Raw genomic sequence first — 25,984 nt, forward strand, 5'->3', positions numbered from 1 at the left:
AAAGTTTGGTTGTTGCATAAAAAAAAACCTCTAAAGTTTTTTTTCTCCTATCATCTTCCACCTAACTAGATAATATTTGGTGACCTTCTGACCTTCTTTATACCCCCCAGGAGTTCTTCTATGAAATCACCTTCTCAGAGTTAGCCTCTAAGACACTGGAGGTCACAGTGTGGGACTATGACCTGGGGAAATCCAATGACTTCATAGGTGAGTTTATTTTAGAAACATTGACAGATAATAACACCCATTTTTTTCTGTTTGCTTTATTTTTTTTGTAAGGTCAACTGTTCTTTTCTTCCTAACAGTCTCCTTTACCACAGCAGATGTTAGCCAAGATATTTTAGTGTTGTGAATTAGTTGCTAACATAAGTGCAGTGGAGCACTGTGTATAATTTGCAAAGTTTAGTCACCAAATGGGTGTCTGTTTTGTTTAAGCCCACCAAAGGCTACTCTGAGTAGGCGTAAGTGATAACATTTATCTGGGTTGTTCTATTTAAATCCAGTCTGATGCTTCTGCTTCCTCTAATATATTTTCGTTATAAATTCTAAAGCATAAATCAAACCTGTTGTTTTTTATCCTTCTGGGAAAGAAGAGATAGAAAAAAGAGATAAAAAAGGACAGACAACTTCAACCAAAAATGTTCCATTAAATTAGATTCAGTTTATTTATATAGCACCAATTCACAACACATGTCATCTCAAGGCACTTTACAGACACAGTTCAACCAGACTATGCATTAAAACTGATCTATCTAAGAAAAACCAGCTGATTGCATCGACTCATTGACTTGAAGGCGATCCTTCACCCCAAGCATGCTTGTAGCGACAGTGGAGAGGAAAACTCCCTTTTAACTGGACGAAACCTCCAGTTGAACCAGGCTCAGAGTGAGCGACAATCTGCTGAGGCTGATTGGGGTTCAAGGAGACAGAAGCAGACATAGAGAAAGAAGCAGAGATAGAAAATGCAACTGTCAACCAGCACCAGGAGACACACAGCAAGGCAGATGAGATCCAAATCAGTTCCCATATCAGAGGATGAAAGAGATCAGATACAGTTAGTCACAGTCAGAGAAACTGGACTACTCTGAAAAACAGACCGAGCTCAAACATCTACAAACAAAGGTGTTGATGGCAGCAGCACAGCTAATATTTCTCTCCACGATGGTGTCAAAGCCAAACCAGAACAGAACAGATGAAGCTACTATGAGAAAAGCAAAGTTTCAAATCAAAATGTTGAAAATATTTAATAATTAGCAGCTAAAAGCAGAATTCTGTCTCAGCAGATAAAGTGGAGTTTTATAAAAAAGGTCAGAACCTGTATTGGAAAACAGTTTTCAGGTCTTCTGGTGCTTTGGTTCTAAACTTGTAGCTGCAATATATTCCTGTGATGTAGTGCATCTAATTGTGAATGCCATACCAATCTGCATACAGCCAGCTGACAGTCATTCATGGCGTGCAATCTGTCAGCATAGGTGACAAGGCCAGCCTCTCTTGTAAATATTCAGTTCCTAATTTCTGCTTTTTTTTCTGTTCAAACTCTGCAGTTTGAACTTTGTGTACTGTGTTTAATTTTTAAAGAGTTTAAATCTAGATTCATTCATCCCTATTAGCCTGTGGCTTATTTGTGCAAACTGCATAACTGTTTAATGCATGAACTGACATGACCTTATCCAGGGTCAATCATAATCTAAATGCCACTAATTAAAAAACTAATCAATGACCTTTAGAAATTATTTGGTACAAGAATGGGAACTAGAAATCAATATTGCCTAAAAGGAGGAGATATTTTCTTTGTTTTGTGACTGACCTCTTATGGGCACCAAAAGCCAGCATCTAAACCTTAATCTTTTTCACCATCCTCTCCTAATCTGGAATATCGTGAACTTTTCTTTCATGAGAGACATATACCCCCATCATCATCTCCTTCGAAAAATAAAGAATTTTTACAAAAAAATTATCTCACAGTATAAATAAAATAAAAAGCAGATATCAGTTTAACTGCATAAACATTCAATGCTGATAGATTATTTTTAGACATCAGATAGACATATGTTTATGGTGAAAATATTTCAGCCAGGAATGCATGATGTCCAGTTTAATGAACATAATATTTAGCCGTTTTCTCCAAGTATAAAATCAAAACTTCAAAACAATATAACATTTATATAACACCTTAGATGTTATTGATGATACTATATGTAATTTTGTAATACTTAACTACAGGGAGATAATCCTAAAGTCCAGTGAATTTCTTGCTGTCTATTGGCCAGTGGGTGGCAGTGTACTGAGTGAGGTAATGCAATCTATTGAGGTAACTTATATGCTAGTACATCAGCATCCCTTTATCCCTCCATCTCTCCCTCCTTCCATCCCTCCCTCCCTCCCTCCGTCTCTAATAGGAAATATTATTATCCTTCTACTTGCTTGATTAATGTCCCTTAACAAGTTGCACTTTCTCCATTCATCCATCCATCCATCCATCCCTCCACCCACCCATCCATCCCTCCATCCTTCCATCAATCTATCCATCCCTCCATCCATCCATCCATCCATCCATCCATCCATCCATCCATCCATCCATCCATCCATCCATCCATCCATCCCTTCCTCCCTCCCTCCGTCTCTAATAGGAATCATTATTCTCCTTCTAATTGCTTGATTAATGTCGATTAACAAGTTGCAATTTCTCCATCCATCCATCCATCCATCCATCCATCCATCCATCCATCCATCCATCCATCCATCCATCCATCCATCCATCCCTAATAGAAATAATTATTCTCCTTCTAATTGTTTGATTAATGTCCCTTAACAAGTTGCACTTCCCCCATCCATCCATCCATCCATCCATCCATCCATCCATCCATCCATCCATCCATCCATCCATCCATCCATCCATCCATCCATGGTGCAGTACACCCGGTAGCTAGTCCATCATAGGACAACAAATAAGCACAGTACCAGAGCAAATTGACAGAAAACTCAGAGATTATACAAGGTATCTTAGCTGCAATCAAAGGTAAATCCACAGGCGCTAATTTTTTTAACTTGGATCTTTGAAATGAGTCTTACAGCCATTACATTTATCAGGTTTAATGGAAAAGAATCATTAATGTGAGAAAACTTCTAGATTAGACGACACTAAGTGGAATATGATTATTCAGATTGTTAGGAAAAAGAGAAATTGTTATGGTGTTCCTAAATGACCTGAAACAGGAACAATATTCTGCTTCTTTACATTGTGTTTGAATATCCACTTTCAACAGTACCGTGTATTTGTTAACATATTCACAGGTCCCTGAAATCTAACTCAACTTGTCCCTCTATTCACTTTTGAAACTCTCCTTCTCTGCATCTCTCCTCTGAATAGGGGGGGTATCCTTTGGGTGCCACTCGCAGGGAGATGCTTTGCAGCACTGGATCGACTGTCTGAAAAACAAGGGCACCAAGGTGGAGCGCTGGCACACCCTAACCAACGAGCTCCCGGGCTCCACCCTGCAGGAGTGAACTGGGCCTCCATCTTAGTGCTGACGCTGAAGGAAAAGCACTTGAAGTCTCGGACTGGGGGACGTTTCACCGCATGCTCTTGAGACTTTCTGCATGACTTTGATGGATTCATACCCTGCTTACTTTGTCTCAGTACTGAAAGCAGCATTCCAATCTGTACTCTAATGTTTGATCTAGAGGGACCTGACTTAAGATATTCAGACATTCATGTCTCATGAGAGAATTTAATGGCTGAGTAAAATCACCAAACTGGTTTAATCTAATTCAACAAGAAAAACCTGGAAATACTGCATGTCTGTGTGAGCAGGGAGACAGTTTTAATCATCCTGCAGTTTGACTTCCACATGGGGTCCCTCATGTCAGGCGTGCTTGCTTTTATTAAATCCTGTCAGTAATTTTCATTAACTCCTGACATTAAATCTGGACGTTAAAATCCTGCAGCGCTCACACCTCTCCCTTGCAATATCTTTTTTTTTCTCTTCCCTGATGCTTCCAGTAATTTCTAAGTGGTCTTAATCCTGTCGGTGGGTTCCAATCTATTGATCTGCCTGTCACTGGGTTGCCTTCAGATGGCCCAGTCTGATAAGATAATTAACTCTTTTAATGTTGATGGTTCCTGTGAGTCGTTTGCATGTTTGATGTTGATGGAGCTGGACCTTGTGTCGAGCTCTTCTGTTTAAAGTAAAGGGAATTTTAATCTAAATCACATTTCAATGTTTGATGTGTCAGCTCTGATATTTCTGTGTCAGGTTCTTGTCAATGCCTTTTTTTATATAAATGAAACAGAGGGTGGTGGTTTGATTAAGCACAGAGTCTTTACAGCTGACAAGTGTGCATGGTTGTTGTCCGATGCATTAAATGACTTCTTCAGATTTCGTTTTAAACAAAATAAGAGATAAACTGTGTTTAAAAAGTTGTACGGTATCCCTCTGTCTCTGCTGCTTGACCAAGCTGCAGGGTTGATTAGTGGTGAATTAAGGCTAACACTGCTACTAATATTGATAATACTGGTGGTGTTCATATGGAAATACATTCTGTGTTTTAGCTGTTTTGAATATTTGTCCTTTTAGGAAGTGAGCATGATTGTTGTTTGCTCTTTATAAAACATGTTTATTTATATATAAATGGTTCCAAAGTGGCCTCTGTGAATCTCTGATGTTATGCACAGCCCAGTGGCTTCCTAATAAAGCTAAATACTGCCACCTAGCCTCCTGAACCTGACACTGCAGCCTCTTCTCTGACTAAGGCAGTGGTTCTCAAACTTTTTCTGTCATTCCCCACTTTGGACAAGAGGGAATTTTCAAGCCCCGCCTGTCCCCATCGCCCCAACACTATGCTAATGAAATATGCAACAATCTTAAAATGTTCCAATTTTATTGAAGTAACAAGTAGTATCTAAATACAAACTATCTACATCAAATAACAGCAAGCTCAAAAATAAAGAAAATAAAAATGCAGCTGTGTCAAAATTTGTATCAAGCTCAAAGATAGAAAAAATTAAAGTGCCACTCTGCAATCTGTTAATAAAAGAAAAGAAGTGAAATCCATCTGGCAATACAGGTCTATTTATCCCTGCATTAGTGGCTGCAGTGAGCCTGTTTTGCATTGCAGTTTCTCAAAACGGGGTTGCAGGCTTGATACTGCCACTCTCAAGTCATGCTCAATGTTCAGCTGAGATCTGTATTTTGTTTTCAGTGAAGCAACAGTTGAAAAGCCCATCTCACAGAGATATGATGTGGCAAAGGGAAGAAGAATGCACACAGCTCTCTGCCCGATGAGTGGATACTCCCTCTCCACTCCAAACCAGAATTCACTATGAGTCTGAGCATTAAACCTGAGCCTCAGGGTGGAGTCAGACGTCATTTCAATAAACTGGTCCTGTTTATTTAAGATAAAATATTTCAAATTCAGTTATTTATGATCTACCTGCGCCGTCAATCCCGGCGCACGTGCGCTTTATTTGCAGTCTAGACGCTGAGGGTAAACATGCTGTGTGTCTGACTGCAGCGCTGAGAGGGACTCCTGCGATAGCGGGGGAGAACGGGGTGGGGATGGGGGAGGCGCCCCACGGCAGCACCTGCCGCTGGAGGACAAGAAAAGGAACGATACGTGCTTTCACGTAAGAGTCTCCAAAAGTCGCTAATTTGTCGCTTGTCGCTTTTTTGATAAAGAGTCGCTGGAGGGGTCTGAAATATAGCGACAAAGTCGCTGAGTTGGCAACACTGGGGCGCGAAAGTTTATTCCGTTACAAATAATATGCCGACGTTATTTTGGCACTTCAGTTCCAGGTGAAATTTTTCTAATGTTCTTTTAATTAGACTGCATGTAGGCTAGTAATGATTACTTTGTGGGTTTGATTGGTCTAAAAAGCGGCAACATACAGCTATAAGGACAGTTTGCTCTCACACGTTCTACATTTATAGTCACACACACACACACACACCGGAACTTGGCGCGCCCCACCTGTCACGTCTCAATTCCCCACCAGTGGGTCGCGCCACACACTTTGAGAACCACGGGACTAAGGTGAGCAGAAAAAAAATCTTTATTAAAAAAGAAATGTAAAAAAAAACACTGATTATAGCACAGGTAGAATAATATCAATGTAAAAATAAATGCTTGAGACAGTCCATTACCAAAGCTCAGTGTTGGTCCAGTGGTTAGGGCATTGAGCTTGGAATCCAGAGGTTCTGAGTTCAAGCCCCACTGCCACTGTGGCTCTCTGAGCAAAGACCCTAACCCCTGATTGCTCCTTGGGCACCGCACAATGGCAGCCCACTGCTCCCCAAGGGGTCGGTGAAATACAGAGGTAAATTTCAACAATGTGAGATCAATAAAGTTCAGTTATTTATTTAAATCTTTTGCTATTTGGTGCAACACTACAAAATACATGAAACTGAAGCTTTATTTTATCATTTAAGATTGACTTTAAATGTGAATTACAGGGTAGCAAAAGTGACACCAACGATAATTTCTCATTAGCTTTCTTGAAAATGGGGAATTAAAGAAAACAACTAACTAAAGTAAGCAGATGCATTTTAAACTTCATAAATCAGGGAATGTCTACTAGAACACAGGTAACAATTTAAACTACATTTAGAAAGATATGCTGATGAAGGTTCTCAGTCATCCAGGTCATAGTCATTCTGTAAAAATTAAAAAAACATTTGAATTGAGAAAGCTTCCTGGAGAGATAGCGAAACGTCTTCAAATCTTGGAAACCAAGTCCAGTGGATATTTTTTGAATTTTTACGGAACATTTAGAAAGAGAATTTTACAAAATTATGATTTTCTAGTTTTAGATACCACTGTAATAAAAGATTTATTTGTTTTGGGGATTTTCATACATCTTTAATAGGTTTACCAAGAAGCCAAGAAGAGGCAAAATTGCAAAAAGTCTCTTTTTGTTATTGATTTTAAAAGTTAGACTTGATATCATGAATTCAAATAAATAATTTCATTTTTTCCAAAAAAGCATATTTTGCTTCAGTATTAACAAGAGTTGGAAAGTATGAGCACAGCTTTTAACATCAATCCTTGTTTATTTGGCTTGTTACCAGTGTTTGTATACTTTCACCATCAACAGTTGAGGTTATAGGACTTTGCATTTAAGGATGAAGTTTTCATGTTATCTTCATATCAAGAGTAAGGGATAAATTAAGCATGACCTTTTGTGCTCAGTGTTACTTTGGGTATTTGGCTGCAGCTGTTCAACATAAACGTTTGTTAAAAGTTAAAAAAAGTTAAAATCAAAATAAACATCCTAATAAATACACCAAACAAGTTCCTAAACATTTATACGAGGGCAGAACACTTCCAGATTATTGTTTGCTTGTTTGATTTGCAGTCACTTGTGAACGACTTTCCACAAGAGAGATTGCTAACCCAGAAAGAAACTGCTGTTTCAAAAGACCCACCATCTTCGAGCTTGATTGAATTTAGCAGCTGCTGACAGTAACAATGTGCAGTAAATGCCATCTGGAGAAAGGTTTTATGTTCAGAAGTGTCAAACACTGAGCTATACGGACACAATGACAACTTTACATGTTAAAGTCATCAACATAAACAAAAGTGGATGTCCAGAGTAGTAACTAATCCAAAGAAAAAAAACACTTCAATCTTAGGGTGGCCTTGAATTCAACTCAGATCAAAATATAATATAAGAACTTTACTTAAAAGTGTTATCTGGGCCATGAAATCAACTAATATAAATGAATCTAACCCATTCTGGATGGATGGATGGATGGATGGATGGATGGATGGATGGATGGATGGATGGATGGATGGATGGATGGATGGATGGATGGATGGATGGATTTCTTTTAGAGACAATCTTAAATTTACTGTTATATAATCATTCATCATTGACAAAAGAATGGCTAGAATAAAAAAGATAAAGCATAAAACTGAAATTAATTTTATAACCATGATGAATGACTGTTAATCTTTGAATGACAACATAACAACAGGATGTTAATCTTGTATTTCAGTGACACATTCTTTTTTACATTTAGGTCAGAGCCTGAGAAAAGCTTGTCTGATTTCCATTTAAAGAAATTCATGCCAAGCCTTATTTTAGCTCTGCTCTGTCGGACAGGGCGGGTCAGGGATCAGTGTCGGTGCATCACAATGTTTATGTAAAAACTCTGCTGGTCACCAGCATCTCGCCGTGAGAATCACCACAAGCTGACTGACCAAATCAAGAGCAGAGTCAGTGCTGCTGAGGAGGAGGCTCAGATTAAATTATGAAGGAGGGAGGACATGCAACGCTCTTAGCAGCAGCACAGTTTGTGATTATTGTGCATTTCCACTGCCTCCTAAGAGAGAAAGATGTTCCAGGCGAAATAAGAGAAGGCTGCTGATGTTTCATCTTAGTCACCATTAATTCCTGGCTGACTCCATGACAGAGGATCTGTCCTATGCAGCTGATGTCACAAAAAGATACAATCATAGTACTTTAACACTTAAGATATTTTGTCAACTATATTAAAATGATTTACCAAATATACAATATCCAGTCTGCTTTTAGTATTTAAAAAAAATAATTGAAACAATTAACTGTGTGAACCTTAAAGGTACCTATTTGTAAACTGAATTTGCACACAACCTTTTTCCAACTACCTTCAGAAATCAGTAATCAGTGGATAGCTAATGAAATGGAAATTACCTGAGTTCTCCATAAAGTAATTGTGAAAGTCTTTAGAAGTTCTGAAAAATGTGTCAGCTATGTTATTGTATAATTGTATTGGTGGTAAGTGTCATCCTCAAGCTCAGGTCCTTTACCAGAAGCTTGGTAGAAAGTACTTCTTGAGGTCTAGGAAGGTATTTATATGTGTATATATATATATATATATATATATATATACACATACATATACATATACATACCTTCATATACATATACATATACATATACATACCTTCCTAGACCTCAAGAAGTACTTTTCCAGAACTTACCAGATACTTTACTGGAGATTTCATAAACTTATACCTGATATCTTCCAATAAAAGTCAAGAAAATAAACCCTTGACTCCAGCGACAGAATTCTCTGAAAGGTATCCAGTCTACTAAAATTCCTGTTAAGTAAAATTTTTAACTCAGAAGTTTCATTTAAATACATGAGCAATGACTTTAAAGAGAGTAACTATTACATTATAACTAACTCATAAGAAAGTAAAATGCAGATAAGCACAGGGTAGTTTGCTGTATTATGTAGTGTTATATACATTCTTATATACTCTACTTATACATTCATAAGACTTTAAAGGTAAAAGACCAATAATTTTCCTGATCCAGAATAACTCCACCCACATCCTTAGCCACAACATATTTATTTCAATCAATTTAAACGTAAAATTCCAGTCTATTTCTCCATGCAACAAACGAAGTTACATCTGTCTGTTTGTTTGTTTGTTTGTTTGCAGACTGGCATTAGAGCAATCATGATGCATCCAAGCGATGCCAAGCTGAATCAAGTCTCTGTGTTTATTTGTGACCCAGCTAGATAATCTCTGACCTGCTTTCTGCCACTGGATGTATTTCCATTGGATCTACTTATCTCCCTGTGAGATGTCCTGTACCATAAAGAAACTCTTAAATTAGCTGAGAGAGAAGAAAAGTGCCTTTAAATGTCAAAATGTTAACGGGTTGATGCAGGAATTGCTGTTGTCAGATTTTAGCAGAGCAGTTTCATTTCTGTCAGTCTTGTCAGTTTATTTTCCTCTCAGTCGGCAGTTTTTCTCCTTAATGTGTGGCACAAGTTGCTCAACATATTTACTCTACGTGTTTGAGGCATTATTAAGGGTGGGATTGTTTGAATTTGGACCATTACAGTTCTGGTTCCAGTTCTGAATCCTGGTTTTGATACCAATTACTATTGATTCTCGATTCCAAGTCTTTTAAGAAAATAAATCATTAAAGTTTACATTATATAACTTAGCTGCAGCTAATCAGAGTTATCTCTGGATGAAATAGTCTGAACTTCCCATTTAAATCTTTATTCCTTGAACATCTTAGAGAGAAAAAACGATTGTTAGGACCTACATAAATCCCTCAGTAAAAGCCCAATCCTGCACAGCCTTGGTTTTGAAAAGGCCTTTATTCTACAGATTGATGCATTAGAGAGGGGATTGGTTGCTGTATTTCTGTAGGATCAGTCTGGACATTGTCATCCAGTGACTTTTATCAGCCACATTTGTTCCCAAGGGAAGTAAAATATTCAGTAGTTGAAAAAGAGGCCTGGCTATTAATTGGACCCTGGATTTCTTTAAGTATTACCTTCTCAGATGGGAGTTCACATTGGAAACAGACATTAGGGCTCGTCAATAGATAGAAAGGATGGACACAAATGGGAGGATCACATTGAGGTACCTGGCAAATCAGATATTCCAATTCACTGGAAATGATTAGTGCCCTGCAGACTGTCTCTCCTGCTGTTACAGCAAGATGTCTGACGAGAGAGAGGAACTTATTGCTGCAGTGACAGTCATACAATCTGGGTAATATTTATACGACTGCTGCGCTACAGAATGACAGATATTACTACACTTGCATTTTACTTTCTTTATAGTATTTTTGCTTACAGATCAATAAACAGAACAGTTTTGGTCTGAGATAAATTAATGTATACAATATCATCACACTGTATGCTGAAATTGTAGACATTTTACTTTACCCTGTTAAGTTAATGGATTGTTTTTGATTAGTTACTGTGTTTTTGAGACTTTTGCGTGTAATTTGGGGCTGTTCTGCTACAGTTTCTCATCTGGTAGTTCTGTCTCGCCCTGAATACCACACACATTATACCTTCTATCCCTTCACTTTTCATGGGGTCAACATAAGAGCAATATCCAGGGTAGGACAGGGCCGGAGCTAGATGAGGCCAGGGGTGGCCATGGCCCCCCTTATTCAATCATTGGCCACCCCTACCATTTATTTCCCTCTAATACAGATGGTGGCAAGAGTAATAATATGAAGTGGAATATTCAAAACATTTTCATTTTTCATATATTAACAATTACTTATTATATTTTAACAAAAACACTGTGGTTAATTATGCACATCAATATACTAACATTAAAGATAATAAGTACAGAATTCAAGCAGAAATAGATTTTGTGTTTTATGGGGTAAAGAGAAAATGATTTGTCTCTGCAAGTCATCTAGGAGTCTTCAGTGAAATAGATTAATAAATATTTTAATAAAAACTTTTAAAAAATCAATTTATGTGGATATTTGTACTTGTAAATATCAATTTTATGCAGAATGATTATTGATAAAAGTAGGTGAGTAATGACAATGGAAAAGATGTTCGCTCAAAACTCAAACCTGAAAGAATTTTATCGACTATACCTTTTATTTAGAAAGCACGGATAGATAGAAGGATAGTTTCTCTTAATTAGAAAATATGGATGTTTTGGAACAGTGTAGATTGACAACCCAGTCTCATGGGAAAATGTACCCCCACTACATTTTCCCATGAGACTGGGTTGAGATTGACCATGAGGTTTTGGTGGCTATCTACTGTCGGCCACCCCGGCGTACACCCCTGGTGTACATTGCTTATTGCCTGGCCACCCTTATAAAAATGTATGGCTACGCATCTGTGGTAGGAAAGGAATTTCTATCTATCTATGTATATATATACTATATATATATATATATATATATATATATATATATATATATATATATATATATATATACAGTATATACTGTATGTGTATATATATACATACAGTATATACTATATATATTATATATATATATATATATATATATATATATATATATATATATATATATATATATATATATATATATATATATATATATATATATATATATATATATATATATATACAGGTGCTGGTCATAAAATTAGAATATCATGAAAAAGTAGATTGATTTCAGTAATTCCATTTAAAAAGTGAAACTTGTATATTATATTCATACATTACATACAAACTCATATATTTCAGATGTTTATTTTGTTTAATTTTGATGATTACAAATGACAACAAATGAAAATCTCAAATTCATCATATCAGAAAATTAGAATATTACTGAAGACCAATAAAAACAAAGGATTTATAGAAATGTTGGCCAACTGAAAAGTATGAACATGAAAAGTATGAGCATGTACAGCACTCAGTATTTAGTTGGGCCTCCTTTGGCCTGTATTACTGCAGCAATGCGGCGTGGCATGGAGTCGATCAGTCTGTGGCACTGCTCAGGTGTTATGATAGCCCAGGTTGCTCTAATAGTGGCTTTTAGCTCTTCTGAATTGTTGGGTCTGGTGTATTGCATCTTCTTCTTCACAATACCCCATAGATTTTCTATGGGGTTAAGGTCAGGAGAGTTTGCTGGCCAACTAAGAACAGGGATACCATGGTCCTTCAACCAGGTACTGGTAGCTTTGGCACTGTGTGCAGGTGCCAAATCCTGTTGGAAAATGAAATCTGCATCTCCAAAAAGTTGGTCAGCTGCAGGAAGCATGAAGTGCTCTAAAACTTCCTGGTATGTGGCTGCGTTGACCCTGGACCTCAGAAAACACAATGGACCAACACCAGCAGATGACATGGCACCCCAAACCATCACTGACTGTGGAAACTTTACACTGGACTTCAAGCAACGTGGATGAAGTGCCTCTCTTCTTTTCCTCCAGACTCTGGGACCTTGATTTCCAAAGGAAATGCAAAATTTACTTTCATCAGAGAACATGACTTTGGACCACTCACCAGCAGTCCAGTCCTGTTTCTCTTTAGCCCAGGCAAGACGCTTCTGACGCTGTCTGTGGTTCAAGAGTGGCTTGACACAAGGAATGCGACAGCAGAAACCCATGTCTTTCATACGTCTGTGTGTGGTGGTTCTTGAAGCACTCACTCCAGCTGCAGTCCACTCTTTGTGAATCTCCCCCACATTTTTGAATGGGTTTTGTTTCACAATCCTCTCCAGGGTGCGGTTATCTCTCTTGCTTGTACACTTTTTTCGCCCACATCTTTTCCTTCCCTTCGCCTCTCTATTAATGTGCTTGGACACTGAGCTCTGTGAACAGCCAGCCTCTTTAGCGATGACCTTTTGTGTCTTGCCCTCCTTGTGCAAGGTGTCGATGGTCGTCTTTTGGACAACTGTCAAGTCAGCAGTCTTCCCCATGATTGTGTAGCCTATAGAACTAGACTGAAAGACCATTTAAAGGCTTTTGCAGGTGGTTTGAGTTAATTAGCTGATTAGAGTGTGGCACCAGGGGCCATCAATTTTGAACCTTTTCACAATATTCTAATTTTCTGATATGATGAATTTGAGATTTTCATTTGTTGTCATTTGTAATCATCAAAATTAAACAAAATAAACATCTGAAATATATGAGTTTGTATGTAATGTATGAATATAATATACAAGTTTCACTTTTTAAATGGAATTACTGAAATCAATCTACTTTTTCATGATATTCTAATTTTATGACCAGCACCTGTATATATATACATACATATATATACAGTATAGATAGATAGATAGATAGATAGATAGATAGATAGATAGATAGATAGATAGATAGATAGATAGATAGATAGATAGATAGATAGATAGATAGATAGATAGATAGATAGATAGATAGATAGATAGATAGATAGATAGATAGATAGATAGATAGATAGATAGAGCGGCAGTCGATTATTCCTAGTATTCCTAAAGCAGTCACTAAATGTGCATTTTTTATGACTGAGGGACGCAGGTGGTTCACAAAATGAAAGAACCCCCAAGAGTTGAAGCAAAACCCTTTTCCATCTGCCTGTAGTTGTTGCTCTTAATCTTATCAAAACAACACAGAGAACATGTCACATGCATTGTCTTTATTATGAATGTGTTGCAGAATATATTTAATGTGCCAACCTTTCTTTGTAGGTTATCACCATCATACATGAATAAAAATTCATAACATGCTAATAGCTGCAAAGATTATAGAGGCCTTCTGGGAATACAACGATTACCAGGAGGCTGGCTAAATAATTCTAACTCATTTTAACGTTTTAACTAGAGAGATATTACACTACTGATATATATATCTGTAGAATACATACAGTTGATTACAATTAAACTTATAAGGGGCTGCAATAATAGTAGAGAAAAACCAGGATGCAGCAAAAGAAAATTATACCTGGTCTTAAATAAAACCCATTTGTTGGAATTACAATGAGAAATCACAGGTAGAATAATGTTAAGAGATATTTGAAGACACAAGAGATATCATAACAAAGAAGGCTCTACTGCTACATTTCTCACCCACATAAATATATTAGAAATTAACCTTTAAGGATTCTCATTTGTACACAGAAATAGAAGGACTTTAAACATAAAGGTGTAAGCACATTTAGGTAAAAAATAATGAGCTATTAGGGGCTTAATTAAGGGACAAGAACACTACCTAGAGTCTGATTTTAAAGCACCTGTGGATAGAAACTGAGGTTACAGCTGCATCTCTGACAGCAATAACAAGCAATCAGATTTGTTAACCAAATATTGATGCCCACACAAACACACGGACATAGTTCAGCTTTCAATTGAGGCTCTGGAGGCTATAAGGGCATCGCAATCATGTCTGAAAAGGACTTTTTACAAACTTTATAAAAAGGTTGGTTATAGATGATTCAGTTAGACTTGGATTTTGCTACATTAGAGTTTTCCATTCAGACCAACCCATATTCCCAGGTCACAGTGGTCAGTGGTGTAGAGCAGGTACACAGTGAAGTAGCAGAGGAGTGAAAACGTATTTCATGCTCCTGTCAAGAGTTTTGTGTTCATAAAAAAAAAAACAAGCTTTCCTTCTGAACTTCTTTTATTTGGCACATATTTTCCTCGCAGTGACGACTGTGCCTTCTGTGGGAGACTTTTCATAATCCTTCCCGATTCATCTCCCCCAGCTAGTCCGAGCTTAAACCATCCCTTCCCCCTCCTTCTTTGATCCTCTTTTACCACCCGTATGCTCAGTCTCATACACAGAATTGAAGCTCTGAAAGTCATAGAGGACAGTCTGAAACAAAGAGGACACAGTGCTGTTCAGAGTGTTTCCTCTCTGACGAGTGATGGGTGAAGTTCTCCAGTTTGAATCCACTGCAGTGTAAATCCTGCAGCCTCTCCGTGTGTCTGAGGGGATTTAACAGGCGAGCTGGTGCTTCTTGTCGGTGCAGTGGAGGGTGGACTTGGCAGGCATTTTGTTGGGATTGATGCTGTAGAGCCAGTAAACATTTCTACTGGCTTCCCTGTTTTAAGTAGTCGCAGGCTTAAAAAAACATTTGGAGTGTGTCGGCCAGGAGAGAAAGGGACTCATTAGTCTCCATTTGTGATCAGACAGACCACTAAATCCCCCAATTGAGGCCGAGAAGAGCAGCATTTGGTTTATTCTGGTTTCTTCCACAAAAATGAAGGGGTTGTATACAGATTACAAAAACATAAGTAAAGCGCTGTATAACAGGAGCATGTCTGTCACAGATCCGGGTAATGACTAGGCGGTAAAGGTGGTGCAGGTGCAGGTGCGGGCCAGACGTTCAGCTCTTATCCGGTTTCATCCTGGGATGAAACTCAGGTTTTCACATTTACTAAAAAAAGAGAAGGAAGCATATTAGTCAGAGCTATGAGTTCTGCAATGTAATCTGGATATATAAAATTTCAAAGACAAGAGGACAGTTACATAATGAGGGGAAAAACAAGGGTCCTGCTGATTCCCAAAGGTTCTACAACTCAAGTTGCATCTACAATCACTCCTCTCGTCATCGAGCTAATTAGAACATGGCTTGGTTTAATGAGACCCAACAGACTGAGACCGAGTACACTCAGAGGGGAGGATAAGAATCTGTTTAAACTGAACTTAAATGGGAAAAAAATAGATGTATTTACTTAGCCTAATGGAAAATTAATTGTAGAACATTTATCTAAAGGTGAACCTTTTTGTCTGTTTTTTTTTCTATAAAACCACCATTGCCATTAATATTTTTCATGCCATGTATTAACTTTGAAGTAAATGTAACTAAACTTTTGTTCATGTAGTGTCATATTCAATAAGTTAGAATACCCCTTCCATTAAGGCTCGTTTGAAAAACGATCTTTAAGCAGATACTAAACACACTTTTCATTAAGCCCACATTGAAAAGCTCCCTAATCTTAAAGCAGAGAATCATCCTAATTAACATGAGTAAAGGCTTAAAGCATCAGACTCTGTTCTACTCACTGAAATGGGCTACTTAAATAAAACAAAACTTATTAATAATATATAATTTGTTGAATATTAATACAAAAGGTACTTTATTTTTAAAGTTAGAGTGTGAAAGTATGATTTAACAAAGGCACTCCTCAAAATGAAAAAAACAAAAAAAAACAAAATTTAGGTAAAAAACAAAATTACATTTATCTTTCATCCCATTAAAATAATCTCCTCAGGAAAAATAATACGATTCAGTACTTATCTATTTTTAAGAAATAATTTAGTCTGGGGCTGAAACAATTAATTCGATTAATCGATTATTGAAATATAATTTAGTAATCGTTACTTGGAGTAGAGACTTAATCGTTCCTTTACCTGACAGAGTAATCCACTTATAGCAGTAATTATATCAAAATGTTAAATGTATATACAGTATATATATATATTACATAAATATATATATATTACATAAATATATATATATATATATATATATATATATATATATATATATATATATATATATATATATATATATATATATATATATATACATATTTTGGTTTTAAAACTAAAAATGAAGTTTTCCTCTGTCAATGTGCTCTATTAAGAACTCCCCAAGTGGAAAAGTATTAGTTTACCTGGTTTATTTTGTAAAAAAAATTACATTTAATAATTAGAGAGCCAAAGCTCTCTAATTATTAAATGATTAATCGGAAAAACAATCAACAGATTTATCGATTTGCAAAGAAATTGTTGGCTGCAGCCCTTATTTTCTACAGTATCAATATAAGGACACTATTCAAACTGAAAAAGACAAATATATCACAAAAAAATTGAAAGCATGAAATATAAAACCAAATAACTAATATAAAATAACTAACAGCGATAGTGCTAATCTTCCCATTTATTTCTCATATTTACTACTCTTTTCCATTTTGACAAGGGAATAACGTTGGTAACCTGGTTTCTGTTAGTAATATTTACCCCAGCAGGGTAACAGGAAGTTCCGATTTATTGAAAGGTAAACATAAAAAAGGTTAAGGTTGCATTAAGGGTTGCATTACCCTTTAACTTTGTGAATCTATTATTTTGCATTTCTCTCACCACTAAATCAGTGTTCTCAGATTAAAGCTTGAACAACGTTGCTGCAATAAAATAAAGGCTTTTCAAACATCTTTACCAGGGTTGAGTGTTTATCTTAACTTAGCAAGAAAGCACAAAGCTCCACACTAAGGAAGTGACTAAAACCATCACTAATCTGTTCTCAGAATCTTTTTATTTGAAAGGTACAATAAATGCACATTCGTTCGTACTGTGAGCCGTTCAATAACTCACACACTGTCGTACATAGTTTACATACAGGAACAAGACTTCACATTTGGTACAAGCAAACAGGACAAGGAATAAACAGACAATGAAGTACACTGATCAATCTACAGGCATACTGAGGCATGCAGTACAGCTGCACATGTGAATGCATGCATCCTCTGGAAAAGGAGCCATAATGAGCAAACAGATTGTAGCGATACTAGAGATCAAGACCACATTAAGCTCTATATCATTGGATATAGATTAAAGCGGAATAAATAGGTCAGAGGAGAGTTCAGAGAAGTAGGTCAGCTGTGCACAGATACACAGGGGAGTAAAGAGGTGTAGTAAGGGGTTAAAGGTCAGATTTGGGACACTCACTGGCCAGGTTGACAATGCAGGCGATGATTATAACCGTCCCTCCTACTAGTGACACCATGGACAGCATCTTGGCAACACGTCCGAGACGAACGGCACCATCCAGGTTTCCCTGCTCGAGGCTGTTCTTGGACTGAGGGAGGAAATAAACCTCTTTGTTAGATTCTTTTCACCTGACACGGGTTAGCCCCCAACTTGGATAACGTCCCTTCTTACCATGATTGAGTAGACGAAGCCAACAATGTTAATGGGCCACACAGGACAGAAACAGGCCAGCACGGAGAGTAGGAGGTAGTCTTTGACCTTGGTCCTGTCCAGCGGAGGGTTGGTGGCGATGCTGGAGTGGCGAGAAAGTGAGGGCCTGGGCGAAAAGGCAGTGTACCCAATGGAGCTTGCCCTACTGCCCTTTCTGGTTTTGCCGTGATGAGGGTAGGAGACTGAGTGCTGTCTTCTGGGAGGAGAGGAAATGACTGGAGAGGTGCTCTCTGCCGTTCCCGGGTGGATCCCGTTACCTGCACATGAAATATGCCAAGGACAAGCAGAAAGTCAGCATATGTGTACTGGGCTGTGTGTATGTATTTGGTCTCTTGGGTGCTATTCCACGTAGAGATATTTGACTTTGCCTGAGCTTGCTGAGTATGCAGAAGCAAACGACCCAATCTCCAACCAATGCCACAGTATGAGGTCAAACTTACCGTTCTTCAGTTTCTCGTTGATGACGATCACCAGTTCTCCTTTGGATTTGCTGCGGGGAGGCCTCGTGTCGGTTGGGCTGCTACAGCTGTGCAGGAGTTCTTCACCCACCGGTAACCCGCATGGTACAGAGATGGCATCCGGACTTGAAATGGGGCCGTCCTGATCCATTAGCGATGGTTGTTCTTCTCCCGACCAAACGGCAGGAGCTGGATTCATATTAACAGCCATGCTGACAACAAAGTTATGCCTCTGATTGGAGTCAATCCTGTTTGTGCTGCCTGTAGTTAAACCTGCAAGAGCAGAAAGCAGTTTTAATTAAGAGTTTAAAATGGAATATTTGCTGGAATGCAAATATAAATAATTGCTTAAACTACACTTAGAGTTTTGAATCCATAAACAGAACCCATTCAGGAACAATTCTACACTTTTGGAACAACAGCTAGAGTTTTAATCCAAATCTTTTCTGAACATAAAGTAAAACCTAGTTGTATTACAGTGCATAAAAATGAATAGTTGGAAATGGTTGCTGTATGGAAAAACTTAAAGCCACAATCTTTAAAGCGATTGCTTAACTATGTTCATTTAATCTTCCTTTCTAGCATCCTATGGGAGGAAGCTATGCTTTAATTTTGGTTAACTTCAAGTATTTTTATGCATACATCTTAATGCATTTGGCTGAAATAAAGATTATTGCATGAAATGCCAAAAAATATTAAGCTTGGCAAAAAGGTAAGGGCCAAGAACCTGAGACCTTGTGGCTTGTAATATCTTTGACTGAAAAATATGGAATTTTTTATTCATGTTTTGATGAAAGTTTTGCACAGCAGAGTGTAAATAATTGAAATATTAATAATGTATATTCACTAAATATTGTTTGTCGTTAGGCATGCTTTACAATAAGAATCAAATTTCTTTGAGATCTTTGATAAATAAAATACAGCAAGTCACCATTTAAAGAGCTTGAGGCAGTCTGATAGTTCAGCTTGTTGCACAAGTTGTTTTTATTTGTCCATAAAACCCCAAAATACAAGCAAAATTTAAAAATCCGGAAACCCATTTTACAAGGGAAATTTTTTGTAGTTGGTATTTATATAACTTTCTAAGGAAATTTCATTTAGTACAAAGGAAAAAAATGGGACTTTGAATAAAATATGAGCAGGCTGACCACCAACAAGCATGAAAAAAACACACCCTGTCAAACTGATATCAAAATATGATAAAGGTGATTATAATGAGATTATTTAAAGGCATATTAGTGGCTAGCTGCAAACTAAGAGTGAATAAGGTCAATGGATGGTCCAAAACCACTGTCCAAAATCAGATCAGCAGCAGTAAATTTCTCCACTGTGAGATCAATAAAGACAATCAATCAATCAAGCAGAAATGGGGCACTTAACATAGCCATATTGTGCAATTCCCATTTCTGGGGTAAAGGATTTTAATAAACTTCTGATTCAATATATCAAATATTCTTTCAGCTATCTCTAAGAAATTCTATCTGGTTTGGTAAATGCCTTTTACTATACACCAAATTACACTATTATTTGGCTTTGTACTCAAGCAAAAAATGCAAAAGGATTTCATAATGGTGAAGTTAAAAAAGGAATCAAATAACAGACCATAAAGAACCATATTCATTTTAACATGACTGCTGATTGAAGTAACCTTGGTTATTGTAGCTCAGGAATTAAAATAATATGAAAACCAAGCTGATAAGCCATTTGTTTTGCTGATAAGCTAAAGGTATAATGGAGTTTTTTTTTTTTTTTTTTACAAATTTCAGAAAAAAACAGCCCTCTCCACTTTTAAAAATTTTTTACATGCAAGACGTAACCACTCCCGAGAGGAAAAGCCTATTAAACGCATGCAAGAGCATGCACAAGCCCATTTCTCCTGTTTAAAAGTTGCTATTTGCATCGATCATACAAAAGAAGATATGCAATTTTTCCACAATGTCAGACTCACCAGTGGTAAGTGAAAAATGGGGACGAGCACGTAGGACGGCCTTAAGTAAACCTATCAGCAGAATGATTGACAGCTAGGAAGACCACTTGTTTTGATGATATATCCGGAAAAAGGACATTCTCCACAAGACCATTAAGATCAAGGTAATAAAACAACTTGTGTGTTCAAACATAAAAAATAAAGTCAAAGATAAATGTTGTGCAGAACAATGTGATATTGGAGTTAATGCAGTAATAAACCTGTTCTGTCAGACATTGGCATACATTGTTCTAATAAGCATGCACGCACATGTGCAACAGATAGTTGTCCCCACATTGATTTCTAGCAGCAGATTACTGACCAATAAAAACAGGTTTATTTTAACTTCTAAAAAAGCAAATCAGCTTGATTATACTGTTATTTCTTGGATGTATAAACGGCCAAACATGATTGAAGTTTCCGGAATGTTGTGAGAAGAAGCTTCTATAGCAAAAATCATATTAATCACTATTAATTTAATTAAGTTACTTTAGTAAAAAACGAGAATTTAAATTGGTTTAGGTGTTGTTTTCATGTTTAAAATAATAGAAAACATTCCAAAAAAAAAGAAAAAGTAAAACAATCGATTGGACTTTGTTTCAAAGTTTGAAGATGTTTCGCTTCCCATCCAGGAAGCTTTTTTTTTTTTTTTTACAGCATTAGTGGCTCGTTTTTCTGACAGGATAGGGGGATTCGAACCCCGATGGGCCGCGTCGAGAACTAAGGCCTCCATACATGGGTCTTGCGCACTAACAACTGCACCACCTGGATGCCCGTCCAGGAAGGGTCCACCACTTTGAAATGGGTGGACCCCTTCGTCTGTTCCAATTTGCATGTTTTCAACACAAAAACAAGGCTTTGTTTGGCTAATGTAAAAAAAAAAAACTCAAACTATTCCTGACATTTTGAACTGAAAAAGCTTCCTGGATGGGAAGCAAAACATCTTCCAACTTGAAAAAAAAAGTCCAGTTTTTTTTTTTGGAATGGCCATGACCTCGATGACTAAGAACCCTCACCAGCACATAGAAAACATTGGCTGTGGTTTATATTCATTTTGGTTAGATGAAAACCTAAGCGTATGCCGATCTGACAGACAACAATGTGCACACAGTCTGTCTTTTAGCATGTAGCTTAGCCGCAATGCTACCAATAGCTGGTATGTAAAATGGATAAAAGCAAAATGTTTTTAACCTATGTTCCAGTTTCTACTTCTCTGGGAAAACAAAAAAGCTGTTCACAATGCCTGTTAATGATAGGTTTACTCTAGAGTTCCTGAAATGTAGCAATCTAAGGGGAGTTAGAAGGCTTCCCGCCCCAACAGCTGTGTGTCCACAGAGGCTCCAACCTCATTGCAGAATAACACTGAAAATGCTTTTATTAAAGTAGTAATTGCAAACCAACTTGTTTCATAACAATTTTACATATTAAACATTTGCTGCATTGGTTAAATAAGGAACTAGAGTGATTATGTGACTTTATTTACTGCAAAAGTAGCTCCCAGCTGTTTACATGCAATGCTTGTTCAAAGTCTCAGCAGGCTATTTACTTTGACGCGTGTCTTTGCATTGTCCTCCACAGCTCTCTGCTCATATCAGCATTGATTCCACTCAGCGCTGCCCTGAATTCTGTGCTGCTGTTGTCATGGTCTGTTGTGTCAACTGGACACAAAAGGCACACTTCCTCTGAGATGAGACTAGAAGCATATTTTGATTAAGATTTACTTGGTTTCTCAAAGCCGTCGGGATTTACCAGCAAAACATATCCCGAAACCATGGGAACCAAGTTTAAAATGAATGATGTAAACTTCTTTTTGTTGGACATTTAAATTTGTATTTCTATTTTAGCACTGCCCTAAACCTTCCACATCAATGCAGTTTTGCACCATGTCTCTCTTCAGCTGTTTACATTTTGCAACGTGCATCTCCTACGCCGTTTATGTTTTGCACTGTGTATCTCCTACTCTGTTTATGTTTTGCACTGTCTCTCCTACTCCGTTTATGTTTCGCACCGTGTCTCTCCTACGCAGTTTACGTTTCGCACCGTGTCTCTTCTACGCCGTTTACTTTTTGCACCTTGTCTCTCCTATGCCGTTTACGTTTTGCACCGTGTCTCTCCTACTCCGTTTACGTTTTGCACCGTGTCTCTCCTACGCCGTTTACGTTTCGCACCGTGTCTCTCCTACACCGTTTACGTTTCGCACCGTGTCTCTCCTACGCCGTTTACGTTTCGCAACGTGTCTCTCCTACGCCGTTTATGTTTTGCACCGTGTCTCTCCTACGCCGTTTATGTTTTGCAACGTGTCTCTCCTACTCTGTTTACGTTTCGCACCGTGTCTCTCCTACGCTGTTTACGTTTTGCACCGTGTCTCTCCCCTACAGCATTTACGTTTTGCAACGTGTCTCTCCTACTCTGTTTACGTTTTGCAACGTGTCTCTCCTACGCCGTTTGTTTTGCACCGTGTCTCTCCTACGCCGTTTACGTTTTGCACCGTGTCTCTCCTACGCCGTTTACGTTTTGCACAGTTTCTCTTCTAAGCCGTTTACTTTTTGCACCTTGTCTCTCCTACGCCGTTTACGTTTCGCACCGTGTCTCTCCTACGCCGTTTACGTTTCGCACCGTGTCTCTCCAACCCAGTCTCAGTTGGTCTCTCCTACTCCGTTTACGATTCACATCGCGTCTCTCCTACGCCGTTTACGTTTTGCACCGTGTCTCTCCCACTCTGTTTACGTTTTGCAACGCGTCTCTCCTACTCTGTTTACGTGTTGCAACGTGTCTCTCCTACGCCGTTTGTTTTGCACCATGTCTCTCCTACTCTGTTTACGTTTTGCACCGTGTCTTTCCTACGCCGTTTACGTTTTGCACTGTTTCTCTTCTAAGCCATTTACTTTTTGCACCATTTCTCTTCTAAGCCGTTTGCACCATGTCTCTATTTCTCCGTTTACGTTTTGCAGTGTCTCTCCCACTCAGTGTACGTTTTGCAATGGGTCTCTCCTACGCCGTTTGTTTTGCACCGTGTCTCTCCTACGCCGTTTACGTTTTGCACCGTGTCTCTCCTACGCCGTTTACGTTTTGCACCGTGTCTCTCCTACGCCGTTTACGTTTTGCACCGTGTCTCTCCTACGCCGTTTACGTTTTGCAACGTGTCTCTCCTACTCTGTTTACGTTTCGCACCGTGTCTCTCCTACGCTGTTTACGTTTTGCACCGTGTCTCTCCCCTACGGCATTTACGTTTTGCAACGTGTCTCTCCTACGCCGTTTGTTTTGCACCGTGTCTCTCCTACGCCGTTTACGTTTTGCACCGTGTCTCTCCTACGCCGTTTACGTTTTGCACCGTGTCTCTCCTACGCCGTTTACGTTTTGCACCGTGTCTCTCCTACGCCGTTTACGTTTTGCACAGTTTCTCTTCTAAGCCGTTTACTTTTTGCACCTTGTCTCTCCTACGCCGTTTACGTTTTGCACCTTGTCTCTCCTACGCCGTTTACGTTTTGCACCTTGTCTCTCCTACGCCGTTTACGTTTTGCACCTTGTCTCTCCTACGCCGTTTACGTTTTGCACCGTGTCTCTCCTACGCCATTTACGTTTCGCACCGTGTCTCTCCTACGCCGTTTACGTTTCGCACCGTGTCTCTCCTACTCCGTTTACGTTTCACAACGTGTCTCTCCTACGCCGTTTACGTTTTGCACCGTGTCTCTCCTACTCTGTTTACGTTTTGCACCGTGTCTCTCCTACTCTGTTTACGTTTTGCAACGCGTCTCTTCTACTCTGTTTACGTGTTGCAACGTGTCTCTCCTACGCCTTTTGTTTTGCACCGTGTCTCTCCTACTCTGTTTACGTTTTGCACCGTGTCTTTCCTACGCCGTTTACGTTTTGCACTGTTTCTCTTCTAAGCCATTTACCGGTACTTTTTGCACCGTTTCTCTTCTAAGCCGTTTGCACCATGTCTCTATTTCTCCGTTTACGTTTTGCAGTGTCTCTCCCACTCAGTGTACGTTTTGCAATGGGTCTCTCCTACGCCATTTACATTTATCACAGACTATATACAAAATGACAAAGTTTGTCCAGGTCTAAAATAAATTGTGACATTAAAGTTGATGTCGCACAGCTTCTACCAGTCAGTTAAATAACATGCTGCTGTCCTTTTGCAAATCTCTGATACATTTTTCAAATATCCATTACTGTAAAAATGTCCATAGCTGTATATTGGTTAATTATTCTCCAGTCGCAGGTTTACATTGTTAAAACACTTTACAGTACAGTATTTTATCATTTGTCTTTCAACTCTTCGCTATTAAGTTATTCTTATGCATTTTTCTAAGGTCCACGTTTGTCATTTTTCTATAAACTTTTTGCTGCTGTAAACACCAGAATGTTCCCAATGTGGGACAATAAGGAGTTTCTTTTGTATTCTAAAATGTAGGGTACCTTTTTTAACCTTTTGTGGGTTTATGAATATATTAAAGGGGGAAGTTTTTAAAATGGATTGAATGCATTTAGCCTAATTCATTTTTATGGATAATTCAGGCTGAAAAATATATATACAGTTGACATATTTTACAAGTCCATCGACATGGAGCTGTGTCTGTATGTGGGCCACTGGTGACATTTAATCAAAACATTCTCGGTGTATTTACAATTTAAAGGTAAAACCAAGAATGAAATACTGCAGATGCTTTGTAAGCATAAAAAATGCACAATTGATTAATTATAAATAAGGCCTGAAAAGTGCTCAGGAGTCATTAGTGTAGCCTGGTTTGCTGAAATGAGAAGAAAGCGGGTCACAAAGGCAGAGCAGATGGAGGCAGCTTTCTTTGATATCATTGCAGCCGCCATAGACCGTGTGCAGGTGTGCACACAACTGCAAACCACCATATGGTGTCAGGTATAAAAGCAACGGGAAAAAACGGTGAAGGACAAAAGGAAAACACTAATAGAGGCAGCGAGCGTGCTCGTTAATTAGCTCTGCTTTGTTTTCTAGTGGATGGAGTTTAAATGCAAAGAAAAACACGCACACAGTTCAATGCATGTATAAAACCTTGAATGCAATAAACAAACTGACCTTTTTATTGCAACGCCTGCCTCATTAGAGCCGGGTTGCCCCTGGATTCGGCATCGTGGGAGCGAAATTCTCAGATGGAGGCAAAACCAAAATAATCACACGCAAAGAAACATCTCAAAGAAACCTTTTTTTTTCTTCCACTGGGGTTTTTATTCTACGAGCAGATTGTTGTAAATCGTGTTGCGTGTAGATCGTCGCTGAGGCGCAGTGAGATGCGATGGATGGAGTCTCCAGGATGGCAGGGTGGATCCGGGAGGAGGGGTGTGTTTGTGTGAAAGGAAAAGTGAAATCCACCAGAGGGAGGAGGTGAGGGGGGGGGTTATGGCATCATCCTCACTGCAAACCCAAGGACAGA

At 38.3% G+C, this 25,984-nt stretch overlaps 2 protein-coding genes across 3 annotated transcripts in view; one reads left to right on the forward strand and one right to left on the reverse strand.

Annotated features, from left to right (window-relative positions):
* Nucleotides 1-4,728, forward strand: part of LOC119796737 (double C2-like domain-containing protein alpha) — a 44,192-nt gene extending 39,464 nt beyond the window's left edge. For both annotated transcript variants that reach the window (XM_038305422.1, XM_038305421.1), the window contains 2 exons: nucleotides 111-207; nucleotides 3,371-4,728. In XM_038305422.1, coding sequence (XP_038161350.1) covers nucleotides 111-207; nucleotides 3,371-3,507 — 234 coding nt within the window. In that variant the 3' untranslated portion in view covers nucleotides 3,508-4,728. The remainder of the gene's footprint in view (nucleotides 1-110; nucleotides 208-3,370) is intronic.
* A 9,117-nt stretch (nucleotides 4,729-13,845) lies between these two features.
* Nucleotides 13,846-25,916, reverse strand: prrt2 (proline-rich transmembrane protein 2). Its single transcript, XM_038305429.1, has 5 exons — nucleotides 25,630-25,916; nucleotides 18,590-18,880; nucleotides 18,111-18,406; nucleotides 17,898-18,027; nucleotides 13,846-15,603 (listed from the first exon to the last, which is right to left on the reverse strand). Exons 2-5 carry the CDS (start codon nucleotides 18,816-18,818, stop codon nucleotides 15,587-15,589), a joined length of 672 nt encoding a protein of 223 aa, XP_038161357.1. The 5' UTR covers nucleotides 18,819-18,880; nucleotides 25,630-25,916; the 3' UTR covers nucleotides 13,846-15,586.
* Between the last annotated feature and the right edge of the window lie 68 nt (nucleotides 25,917-25,984).

The sequence above is a fragment of the Cyprinodon tularosa genome, unplaced genomic scaffold (genome assembly GCF_016077235.1).
Source record: "Cyprinodon tularosa strain WSP-4 unplaced genomic scaffold, ASM1607723v1 ctg559, whole genome shotgun sequence".
Classification (NCBI taxonomy): Eukaryota; Metazoa; Chordata; class Actinopteri; order Cyprinodontiformes; family Cyprinodontidae; genus Cyprinodon; species Cyprinodon tularosa.

Bases quoted from the DNA above. Each gene is read 5' to 3' on its own strand.
- prrt2 (XM_038305429.1), bottom strand. From the start codon at position 18,818: ATGGCTGTTAATATGAATCCAGCTCCTGCCGTTTGGTCGGGAGAAGAA. The intron at 18,407-18,589 runs GTAAGTTTGACC...TTTCATGTGCAG, and splicing joins CAACGAGAAACTGAAGAACG to GTAACGGGATCCACCCGGGA. The intron at 18,028-18,110 runs GTAAGAAGGGAC...TTCCTCCCTCAG, and splicing joins GCTTCGTCTACTCAATCATG to TCCAAGAACAGCCTCGAGCA.